Source organism: Anguilla anguilla, chromosome 2, assembly GCF_013347855.1.
Source record: "Anguilla anguilla isolate fAngAng1 chromosome 2, fAngAng1.pri, whole genome shotgun sequence".
Taxonomy (NCBI): Eukaryota; Metazoa; Chordata; class Actinopteri; order Anguilliformes; family Anguillidae; genus Anguilla; species Anguilla anguilla.
The window spans coordinates 7,234,570-7,247,176 of NC_049202.1; the positions used below are offsets into that span (position 1 = coordinate 7,234,570).

Sequence of the window (12,607 nt, forward strand, 5' to 3'; positions counted from 1 at the left end):
CTGGCTGGATCACCAGGCAGGGCTCAGTGCTATTAGACCATGACTGAAAAAGCAAGGCTTTGTTATGTTGTTTACTCCATCTACAAAACAGTCATTTCTTTCAAAATGCCCCAGTTTGCAAAACAATCGATTCCACAATGAAAGGTTTCTGTGCGGTCTGTTATAAAGTGGTCCAGTAACCCTTTTCTGCCGCGGAGCTGGAACCGGCGAGTACAGGCTTAAGTCAAAGCCATCTGACCTACTACATCAAAATTGCTTTTTGATTGCCGTGCCCTCAATCAGACCGGAAGTCCACAATGCTACACTGAAAGCCATCGGCCCAAATCATGACCACCATCCCCTCCCTCCCTCCCTCCCTCCCTCCCAGACTCTGCAGTTCAACACTCTTCCCTGAAAAATGATGTCTCCATATTAGCCTATATTCTGACCAATCTGTCAAGTTCACTGATGTTTTTGGGTCAGTACGGGGCATTTTAAAATATCCATTTTGGTCTTGACAGCAGGGACCATACACCCAGAGTCAAGTCAGCTCACAATAAATGAAAAATGACCAAATTCTCCGTCAGCCGATGCTAGCAAAGACCTGCTAAAACAAACCATCACACCAGATCTTCAAAGTCTTTATTTAGTCACATTCTTCTTTCAATATGCTAATGGGATGAACCGTATGAAAATAATGTCAGTTTAACTACTAGCCTAACTCCGGGGGGGGGGGGGGGGGGATGCTGGGCTCACAAACAGAATTAGTTTGGGACCCAGATATCCGTGAACCATGTCTGGGTTTTTCTTCCAAAAAAAAACAAAAAAAAAAACACTTTTATCTTTCCAGCGATCCCATCTGGATGTCTGCAGAGACCACCCATCTCAGCGTGCTTCCTCCTCCAGCCGAATCTCAGCAAAGGCACATCGGGGGTCAAAGCGCACCCACACAGAACGCCGGCCCATTCGCGAGCGGGACCGCGAAACAAGAACCACCCGGTTTCCCGCGCCTGTCCCAGGAGGAACCGTCCCGCGTATCCCAGACCCGGCTGTAATGCGCCAGACAGGGCCTGTTCCGAAAACCTGCCCCTGGTGTGAACCACGAGGATACTGGGAGGGATTTAGAGCCCGGAGTCTGTTAGACCAGCAAACCCAATTACTCGGAACCTAATACAACAACACGGTAATTAGCACAGCATCTCTGACCTACATCTGTGCCTTAACACAATTAAAGATTGCTGGTACAAGGAACCATTAGAGAGACTGAGAGAGAGCAAGAGACAGACAGAAAAAGAGAGAGAGAGAGAGAGAGAGAGAGAGAGAGAGTATTGCATGAGGCAACCATTCATCAATACAGAATCACAATGACTGTCAACATCTGCAGTTAATTATTTACATACTGTAGATATTATATGGCACAAATATGGCAGCATATGTATGTCTGTTTAAGTTGTATATGTGTATAATGTGTATATTCAGTTTACAGGTTGTCGAGTTGATTTTTTTTTTGTTATTACAATTGTTTTTTGTAACTCTTACTTTGGCAACACAGTGCATGCCATGCCAATAAAGCACCCTTGAAATTGAAAACTGAATTGAGAAAGAGAGAGAGACTTTAAAACTGCCAGCACTGTCATTCAAACACAGGATGAATGGGGGGGGGGGGCATTTAGCAGACGCTCTTATCCACAGCAACTTGCACAGGTTACATTTTTTACACACAATTTATCCATTTATACAGCTAGCCCATATGTTTATTGTAGCAGTTCAGGTTAAGCACTCTGCTCAAGGGTCCAACAACAGGGAATCCACCCCACATCGTTTTAGTCACAAGCCCAGGTGTCCAACCAGCATGAAACACCGCCAATTAAAATCAAAGTGCCCCAGTTGAAATTAATTAAAATGTCTGCACTACTATATTACGATAATTATGAAAACAGTAAAAATGAGCAAGAATTATAATGAGAGATAAGTCCACCCTCAGATGCTCTGAAAAGAACACGAAGTCCAAACCAGCCATGCTGTGCACTGTCTGTTTGGTATATCATTATCGTTAAAATCTGAGCATTTTAAACCGGCAGCTTAAGGTCATGAACATACAGGTAGATTTGCTAATTCAACACAGCATTGAGTGCCGGCACAGGGGAAAGGCGTGTCTAGGCGTCAGTTATGTACACAACAGTGAGCGCTTAAGCATTGTGTGGTTAGAGTCTTAATTACTGTAAAGCAATGCAGTTAAACCACTGCCTCAAAAGCTTAGCGCAAGAGCTAATTGTTGGAAATGACGGTTAAATTCGTTTAAAATCATTGAACATCTGGCAGGAATTTTACTGGCGTCTAAACAGGTAAAGCATTTCAAAAATTACTTGACGCGGGGCCCAGAGCTGGTACACACTATGCCTTTCGCCACGAGCCAAGGCTACACACATAACTTCACTGTTGTAGAATCCGGAGAACGGGCTGACGCACCTTTAAAAGATGTTTAATTCAGAGAGAACCATGAAGTGCGGCAGCACCCGAGGACTACTTTGCCAGCCACCAGTCATTGGTTCTTCACCACACGCTTATAAATAGACTTGGCAGGTTTAGGCACGTATTGGCAAACGTGCACATAAACGCCTGAATTTAAAGAGCTTCACGGTCTCTCTTTCCATATGTTAACGGTTAACATTCCATTTCGGAACTTTCGGGATCTTCGCTTTAACGGTCTTTTCTGCCCGGGCACTTCTGGCCGGCTTTCAGCTGTTCAATTAAGCGTGAGGTGGCAACCAATTTTTCAAAGCATTGCAACAAAGATACAAATCCTTTCTCCCCCCATTCTTGCTTACAACTATACATACATTTTCCCGTTTCAGCAATGTGATTTATGCACTGAACACATACAGCCTGCATTAGAAACATAGCCATTTTATTCATATAAATAACAGTACGCCTATGCATAGGTGCCCCTGATAGGTCAGAAATAAATATTCTTATTTGGAAGCAGCTCGAATACTGAAACCGTGATTACTGAATGCAAGGTGTAGTGCTTTGTATTTTAAGTGTTTGCTCAAGTAAAGCCTGCAAATTCTAATTTTCCCCCTTTTTTCTTGACGTATGCCTATACAAGCTTGGCCTAATGGCTTCTTCTTGTTCTTTCTTTCCACTTCCACTGTTTTCTGAATTTATTGTGCAGCACCTGATTATGACCTATTATGTAAATAACTGCAGATAAACTGCAGTTAAATACGTAGAATATGAAAAGAGAAACACACATAAACTAGAATATCTTAGGGAAAACAGGTTAAAATGTAAATATATGAATCATCAGTAAAGCACAGGTGTAGGGACTTAAACTGCGTCGCCAACTGTTTCCATCAAACTTCTAATAAAGCCTCACACTGCTGCTGTTCTTGTTGTTGCAGTTCAATAAATTCCTCATCTTCTATTTTTCTGAGTAGCGCTAGAATGTCAAAAAACAAAACCGCACCATTTACAAGGAACCGCCATTTTTGCTGATGCATGACATGACAGTTATTTTTTTCTATTAAACGTTTGAAGAGCGCACCGCGGGTGAAACGGAGCGGTGTACAGGAATCTGAGCGAATTTCTAAACGGTTTCGATATCCGCTGGGCCACCAGAGAAATTACCTGATCTGACATCACCGCTGCTTAACGTGTTAACCCAAGGTTCACGCGCTGCACCGCCAAATACAAACCAAACTTTAAGACTCGCGACAAGCTTGTAGCAAACCCAGGAGGACAAGTAAAGAACGTTTTCCAAAGCCATTACGCATGTGACAAGCATCAGTCCTGGCAATAAGTTTACGCACATCGAACACGAAAATAAACTAAAGTGAAAATCAACCGCGGAAAACACACTCATAAAACCTCATTTGCTTTGTTTTAATTTGAACAAACAATTTATTGTTCGTGTTTCCACCATCTTTCTGTTAAGGCAGACATAATTGATTCTTCACAGCACTTTAATTTAAACACACATTCTCCCCTATAACTAAATACTATATTAACCAAACCGAAACTGAAGTGAATTTGAAATTAAACAAAAATAAAAACCAGTGGAAATGAGAAATTACTATAATAACCTTGCTTTTCACCTTAGCAAAGGGACAGCTAAGCCCTTCTAACAACTGTAATCTATCCATCCAGCACCTCCCCTTAATGTAGACTTATGCCCAGGAAGAGGGAGGAAGGAGGGCCAGAGGGCCAGTCACCTGGGTTGGGGGGGTTGGGGGGTGCTTTTCATTTGTAGAGCCCAGGGCAGTTTCCCAGGTAACATAAATGAAATAGAGGAAGCATGTAGTTCTGCTGAGGGTGGGATGATAAGACACAAAAAGGAAACCTGTGACAGCCACATAAGATCATAAACACACAGGTGAAATTGTTGGGGTTTTTTTTTTTTTTTTTAAAGATCCACCACATGTTCTCTAAAGACAATCTTGTCAGACTGGCTGAAACCAATGGGAGATGGGAGATTGAAGTTTTCTGTGACCACCTGTGAGGAAGCTACGTACGAAATGTTGATTAAAAATCTTTGGCGGTTCTTGGAGAAACACCGCCTGAACATGACTCAGAGCTCGTGTGAGTGTTTCAAGCACACGTGAACACTACCATTGACAAAATAAAAGGCAAAAACCACCACCGTGGTCCCTGGGTGACAACTCCCAGCTGCAGATTCCCATCTCTAGTCATCTCTATATAATTAATAAATAATTTACTAATTAAAATAAGAATATGAATACCTCCATCAACATTATTAGTGGTGATAAGCCTGCCTCTTTGTACAGCAGGTAATGTACCAAATGCTTCAATAACAATGTTAACGTTTGCCAGAAAACTCTAACAGTTTCCAGTCCAGTGCTTACTTTGTCTTACTTTAATAGCACTCCATATTATGGCAATATATTCAAGCAGGCCTATGGAAAATAAAACGGTAATTTCCTTGTAATATTATATTTATATAGATCTAAAATGGTAAATGGAATATTAAATGAAAGCATAAAACATAACTAAAATTAAATTTATACACATACTACTCACTCATTCGCACGTACTCATTTTATTATTGGAAAAACAGTTAATAATCTGTAATATCACATGGGAAACCAAGTGATCGCTCGCTTAAATGCAATGCAATGAAATCCAATCACCCAGTGTGGCACAGCAGTGTGTTTCCCCAGCTCTCAGACTTTCGACTGTCCTCTCCCCCCAACCTACCAAAGGCTAGCCTGACCCACAGCCTGATCAATCAGATCCTGCCCCGACCCACAGCCTTACCAAATAGATCCTACCCTGGCCGACAGCCTGGCCAATCAGATCCAGCCTGACCCACCGCTGGTCTAATCAGATCCTGTCTGAGCCACAGCCTGGATAATCAGATCCTGCTCTGGCCCACAGCCTGTCCAATCAGATCCTGCCCCGACCCACAGCCTTACCAGATCCTGCCCATGCCTACAGCCTGGCCAATCAGATCCAGGCTTGACCCAGAACCCTGGCTCTGGGGTCAGCTGCCGTCCAATCAGATCCTGCCCTACAGGCTACAGGAGGCAGCTGAGAGGCTAACACACAGCTGCTGACTGGGCTCTGGCTAGCTGTCACCTAGCCTGAAGCTAAATATCGATCAGTTTACCGACTTTGTGATGGAGATGTGTATTTTCACTACTGCAGTCAGCATCACACATACGTTACCAGTCTCGCCACGCCAAGGGTGAAACAATTTCAATTTAAATTCTATTTGTGTAGCGCTTTCTACATATGGCACCATTGCAAAATCATCTGAACCTTGAACTCCCCAAGAGCACGTCTAGGGCAACAGTGGTGAGGGAAAACCCCCTGGCTGGCAACACCTGGAGACGAACCTGACTCAGAGGGGAAGCCCGTCTGCGCAATAAATGCAGCTTTTACCATTGTAAAGGCACTTCTATTACACGAGACCGCAAAGTACATTACTGAGGTTTTTTTTCTTTTACTAACTAATTATTGCTTCTTTGAGCGAATAAAGGAAGGATGGTGTCGATTTCTGATTGACCCGTCGGCGATACGAAGCTCAGAAAGGTCACAGAGCCGAGAGCAGAGAGATCCGATGAATCTTTAGAACACAGGATTACTGTTCGGAACTCTGTCTTAGCCGCACCAGACCCAATAATGTTTGAGTTGCGTTATTCTCAAGGTTACACCTTAGGCTCCTGGCTCTCCGGGGGGGACCAATTCCACACTGGCTGAAACAAACAGACCGGAAAACACCTCAGACAAACGAGCGTTTTTTTTCTGTGCTCCTGGAAGTGAATGGGAGATTGTGTGTGTGTGTGTGTGCGTGTGGTGTCTGAGCTGTGGCGTGGAGCACCTGTCAGATCTGCACCTGTGACTGCAGTCTGATGACGGATAGCGCTAGTAGGTCGACCCACGGAAACCACCTCCACCGACTGTTCCAGACCACAGCGAGATCATTTAATGAATGCATTTGCCCCCAGTTTCTGCTCTCAGATGAAAAACAAAAACAAACACAAACTAACAAAAACACAACATTTTAAGATATATTAGCTGTTTAACTACACTTTTTCAATCTGTTCATATGACAAAGACCCTTATTCTGGTCAGGCGGTGCAGATTACATCATGTCATTACATCAGCAAAATCAGAGATATAGTGCAAGACAATGAAGTGAAAATAAAAATCATTAAGGCTCAGCAGATAATTTATTAATTGGATTGCCTGAAGTGAAGAGAAACAACCCTTTGTATGGAGATTAATTTTAAAGGATAATTCATCAGGGTTACAATAAAGGTTGTTCACCTGAGGAAAAAGGACTGAATCACTCCACCTCCTAAATTAATTATGCCAGTTTAGAGTTTCCAACCTGAACAAAATTAACAATGAAGGAACTTTCCCAAAGGAGCATGAAAAAAGAACAATGCAGCCAGTTCCAAGTCCACTTCGTGCAGTAAATAAAACGTTGTTTAAACCAACCCTGGACACTTCTGCATGCAAGGACTGCAATCAGTGCACAGTGCAGGCATCGTACTGCCCTATACGTGTGCAACATCACTCCAGTTGGGAATATTGTCCCCAAAAATGCTTAGAAAATGGCAAAGTGGCAGAGCGCGTGAAACAGAAATTAAGGCAGGCGTAGCTTAAACTCTTCAGGGGTGTGAAGTGGGTCAAAAACATTCTAAAAGCGGGTTGGATCGTCTCAGTCAGGGGCTTGCCGCAGAACAACCTGGTCCCCAGCTTTCCTGCACAAGAACGGTGCCAACAATATATACACAAATAACACCAGCCAATGTTTGCGCCACAGATGTTTATCAGTAACAAATATGAACCGCTACAACACAGTCTGAAAGCTCGGCCGTGGTGTCATTCCAAAAAGAGAAATCACGCTTTTCTGGCCTGCGGTCATTCCGTTCTGCGGTACGCTCGCCTGCGGCTTTTCCCCAAAGAAAAGTATTCCTTCTCTGCACAATGTTCCCATTTAGACCTCTATGTTGGAAGCCTCTGAAACGTTAAGCCCAGACATTTAATTTCGCTAATGAATAATCTTGCGAGGGATACCGTGCCTCGCTCGCACAGAAATTCGGGCCGGGTTGAAATTAGGTTAGTCGCGGTCTCTACCAGCTTCCCTGCCTACCGTTTCAAACCTAATACAATTAATATCCAGTAATATCTTTAATCCAAAACACAGCAGGCAAGATGCGGGCTACACCCTGCCTTTGACCTGCCGTCACAGCTTAATGAGTCTCTGAGAGATCTTTTTTTTTACCCCGAGATAAAAAAAAGAAGACCTCCGAACCACACAAAAAATAAAAGGGAAAATAAATCAGCACAGAATACACATCTAATCCTATAAGCCACGCAAAAAAAAAAAAAAACAGAAAGTGGACAACAATCAAAGAGATTTGTTGGCAATAATCAAATCTGTGGATACCCCTGGGTAACACAATTGCTTGGTTTCCGCTACTGTTCTACTGAGAGAGAGAGAGAGAGAGAGAGAGAGAGAGAGAGAGACTCTTATTGAAGAGTCAGAGCAGATCCTCCTCATTTCTGATTCACTGCTTCAAAGGAAACACAATTTCTTTAAGGGGGTGGAATCTTCCTGTGCCGAAAACGAGATACATGGAGACAAAAGGGATGCCTATGCTTTTTTTTCTGTGGCGAAGGACGTCTTTTCACCAATGGCTGCGTTTTAAGCGTACGTTCAGTACTGCTCAGACTCACTAGTGCTTCCCACATTCCACAAATACAGATTTTAAAAATGAAATAAAATAAATACATTGGGGCTGGCATAACTTTCTAAGACCTATCTGCTTAAAGTGATGAAAGTACTACCTCCATTAAAGTTTAACACACACTGAGGGAGCAGCTTTAAATGTCACATTCATGACAGTGTACCCTTGAGATTAGCATTGGGAACATTAGGAAAAGTCCACACCGAAGGGTACCTGCGCCCTATGATGACAAAGACGAAGATGAAGAAGGTCGACTCCTTCCTGTCCCTCTTTCATGTCAAATGGCCAATAGGACAAGTCAAGCAAACAGGAACCCAGCAGCCGGTTACCATGGAAACAGGGAAGCTTAGTCTGCTTCTTGGAATCAGTGTCACATTCCAAACACAAAAGTAGCAACAATGGCGACCAACTTTATTCCTTGGTAACAGAGTTGTGCAATAAAAACTGCTTTCCGTTGTTAAACAGTGCATAACAATCACTTTGGTTACTCTACTGTTCATCAATGATGAAGACACCAATGTCAGAAATAAATAATGTAACATCATCACACACACAGGACACCAACTTCCACAACAAGATTGTAACCAATATTGCATCGAGGTAGTAGTAATTTGAGCCTTCACAACACTATACAACTGAAAATATAATTGTTATATTTTTCAGCTAAGTTTCTTTTGCAGCAAGGCTATGATCAGAAATAACTGGCTTCCACTTAAGCGAAAGGTCGCCCAATTACAAGAGCACAGAAGATACTACTGCCGACTTACAGTGCAAATTACTTCGCGAAACCTACATTTAGTATGACTGTCTGACAGTAAAAAAAGAACAAACTTAACTTATTTGAATAGGCTGGCTTCACACCTGTTATACAGTCTAAATGGTGTGCTGAGAAACCGCATGCATAATTTATGAACTCAAAAGTTTTCGTCGGTGGTTTTAGATTGATGCTTACCAAATTAGATTTGCGGCACAACATTTTCAACCAAAGAATAAATAATTGAGTTTTATTGGACTTCTCCAAATCCACCAAATGCGTAAAAAGTTCCGTATTTTTTTCAAACGAACAGAGGCAGAAAATAAGTAATAAACACGGAATAAATGTTAATGAAGCTCCTGGGTTTATTAAGACAACAGGATGTAGACACCTCTGAAATATTAAACCACTCCAAAGACGATTGTTTTTATACCAGCAAGCAACACAACAGGTACTTAACCTATTCCCTTGTTGCAAAACATTCACCATTGGCACAGGGCTAATAGCCTATACAACTGTATCTTATGAGTAAGACTAAACAATAACACATGAGAGATCCACCGCACCTTTACTGTCCAGGAACACATTTCGAATGTCCGCATGTATTCGTCCAATGGCGAGCTGGTCAAATTTCTAACAGTTCAGAGACGCCTTCGCGTTAACTAGGCTAGCGCCACTTTTCTTTGTTTTGTTATGATGGAAAGAAGACAGCATGCGCTTACCTTCATTTTCGATCAAGACTCTCCTCCTGGCGCCGGACCGAAGTGTCGAGCCCAAAGCTGGAATAGATTTTTGTTAGGTTAGCAAAAGGATTTGTCTAGTCCACTGTACTCTATAATATGCATTAGCACAAACAAAAAAATCTATGGACGGAATCTTTCAAAACAATTACCTTTTCGGATGCTCTGCAACACGCCTCTTATTGATAAAGGACGGTTCCTGCTGACTGTCAGCCAATAACCTTCTACTGCACAGACGTGGACCATAATAAAACATTTCGTTTCACATATTGGTTTGTATTTGTTCGTCGTTTAGCTCACCAGCGTTTTGAACTTCCAAACTACACAGAAAGCAAGCAGAAACAGGCGTGCCGCCATACAAACCCCGCTGTTCAAACACATTTCGACAAATCATTCCAATTAGTAAACGTTTGTTGCAGTTTATGTAATGATCTCCGGCTACCTAGCTTGAATTTTTACGTGATTATTTTCCAAGCCTGAAAAATAGCGACCTCCTACTTTGCAAGCGACAGCCAAACTAAAACCCCTGTTTAAAATGAATGACTACGCACGGCACAGTTGCCATCAATCTTGCATATTTAAAAGTATAAGTTAAAATTAATTTTTTCAAGAAAACATCTTAAAAGCGAAATAATAAATCAGATCGCACAGAAGGTAGCCAAGGTTGCCCATAAACAGGTGAAGAATGCATAGCGCAATGTCTACTCTACTGAATGTTGCCTGCTGCTAGTAGTAGCCGAGCGGATGACGCCATTGCTGTAGCAAACCAGAAACAGTCAAACAACAATCCAAGACAAGAACAGGTTATTCTAAAATAATATAAATAACAAACAGGGGGAATAAAATGTGCACCTTGAATTCATATGGTACCCTAGGTCGATTGTCAATTGGAATAGTCATTTAAATGTAGTTTTGGCAAGTAAAGAATGCTGGCTGAATCAGTTTCTCCGCGAAAGCCACAAAGATTGCTAGCGCAAGCTAATGTTGTTAGTGAGCACTGGCTCGCAAGTAGTACCGTATCGGAAAATACGGGGCTGACATTTCAGAGAAGCCTACTTTGCACCAGACGAGAGCAAACTAACGAAAACCTTTCGGTGCCATATTGGCAGTGTTATCCACCGTTATCTCGTTTCTCAACTCATTGTCAAATGTGGCGAGCCAGCAAGAGCGACGTTATATCCGTACGAGGACATCGTTCTCGGTTGGAATGGAAATAGCAGATAGCTGACTAGTGAGTATCTCGACAGCCAGCAAACTACATGGTGCCATAGCCCTTCCGAACAAAATTGAATGACAAAAACCCATCCAAACTAAAGAAAAGTGACATTGTAGCTAGCTACCAAAATAACATACTCCGAACATAAGACGGGAGGGGTTATTTGGATGCAGAGAAACAGCAACACGATAATCTGCATGTGCTGGCTACTGTTGCCACAATCAATGTCACACCGCACGACGTAATCCAGTCGTTTCTATCTAGTTTATCTAGTATATCAGACTAATCCATCACTCGTTTTGTGCCTTCAAGCGCTACCGTTGCTGGCTATTCAACGTGAATTTCACCTCGATATCAGTATGTCCAGTAGTAGTGACGTTAACAAAAGAAGCTTACACAAGTAAGCACTAACCCGAGCTACCTAGTTTGACTAGCCATGCAAGACATTAAAAGCGATTTATAGACTAGCATTAATGTGAAATGTCTGGCAACGTTAGGTATAGATACCTAACCAACAACATTATCGTGTCAAAAACTCGTTCAAGCTTCGTGACGTTTGAAAATTAAGCAGCATAAATGAAACTGTAACGACGTTACTGTTCAAGAAAGAATAACGATGTCCAATGCCAATGCTCAGACAAGAGAATAAGACTATCCAGACATAAACGAAACATCAGAGGGTACATCGACAACGGCAGATACAACTATTGTTAGCTAACGTTGCATATTGATGTCAAGATGAGAGCGATCCGACCGCCCTTCCACGAAAACAAGTCCTGGTTTGAGCGAAGCGAAAAAGCACTTTCTCGGAAGCCAACGCATTTTCAGCAATCACGATCTGGCTCACTTTGACTTTATCTTATGTAAGACAGACAGCCTTTGCTACAATGAGGTATTTGATGCAAGTGTCGTTTTCTGAACTAGATACGCCTGCTCTCCCGTAATGCCACGGTGATATAGGCTACGAAGACAGATATCTAGCAAGGTAGCGCCAATGTAAACATAAGAACACGAAATGGGGGTCAAAATCAATATTGCTGACGTTAAGCTATCCAAACTGCAACATTGCCCAAGAGTGTGTTCGCGTTATTCGACTGTACTCTTGAAAGTCCAGCAAACTCACAGACCTAGCAAGCTTGAACGACCATTTATCGAACAATATAGCTAGGTAGCCTACCTTTCTTCTTCTGTAATAAAGGTTTCTGACTGTTTGCCAGCTAGTTCTCAATTAGAACAAAACTATGTAGATACATACCAAACGTTAGTTATTGCTGCAGGTGAATGAGTTTGTTAATTATTATATCAACATCTTCCGAAATACCTGAATGAGTTAACTGTTATGCAGTTATACATTTCGTCTTAGTTGGCTCTGAAGATTGAATGTCTTACCTTGAGCTAACCGGTCAAATTGTAGAATCTGTCTCTCTTTTTCGAGTCGATGGAATAATTTAATCCTCCATAAAGTCCAAGTGCGGCATTGGCGTTTTTGCGCAAACCTCCGAGCTGTTGTCAGGATGCGAATCCGGTGGGGTTGGTCCTTCTCCCGGACTCTTTTTCTGCCTCTGTGGTCCTCTTTTTCTGAAACTGACTGACGGCGACATAAACCCGCCCACACAGTCCTCCCCGCGTTCACCCATTGGCTGGCAGTGCTTAATCACCGCCCTTTGCTTTCTATTACAAGCAGTAGAAAATGACG

General features: G+C 42.4%; 1 protein-coding gene across 1 annotated transcript in view; it reads right to left on the reverse strand.

The window, feature by feature from the left end:
• The window catches only part of LOC118219498 (AT-rich interactive domain-containing protein 4B-like), a 58,023-nt gene extending 45,424 nt beyond the window's left edge, over nucleotides 1-12,599 (reverse strand). Inside the window, 2 exon segments of the mRNA XM_035402686.1 lie at nucleotides 9,678-9,734; nucleotides 12,301-12,599. Of these exon segments, the coding sequence (XP_035258577.1) occupies nucleotides 9,678-9,683 (6 nt within the window). The 5' untranslated portion in view covers nucleotides 9,684-9,734; nucleotides 12,301-12,599.
• Between the last annotated feature and the right edge of the window lie 8 nt (nucleotides 12,600-12,607).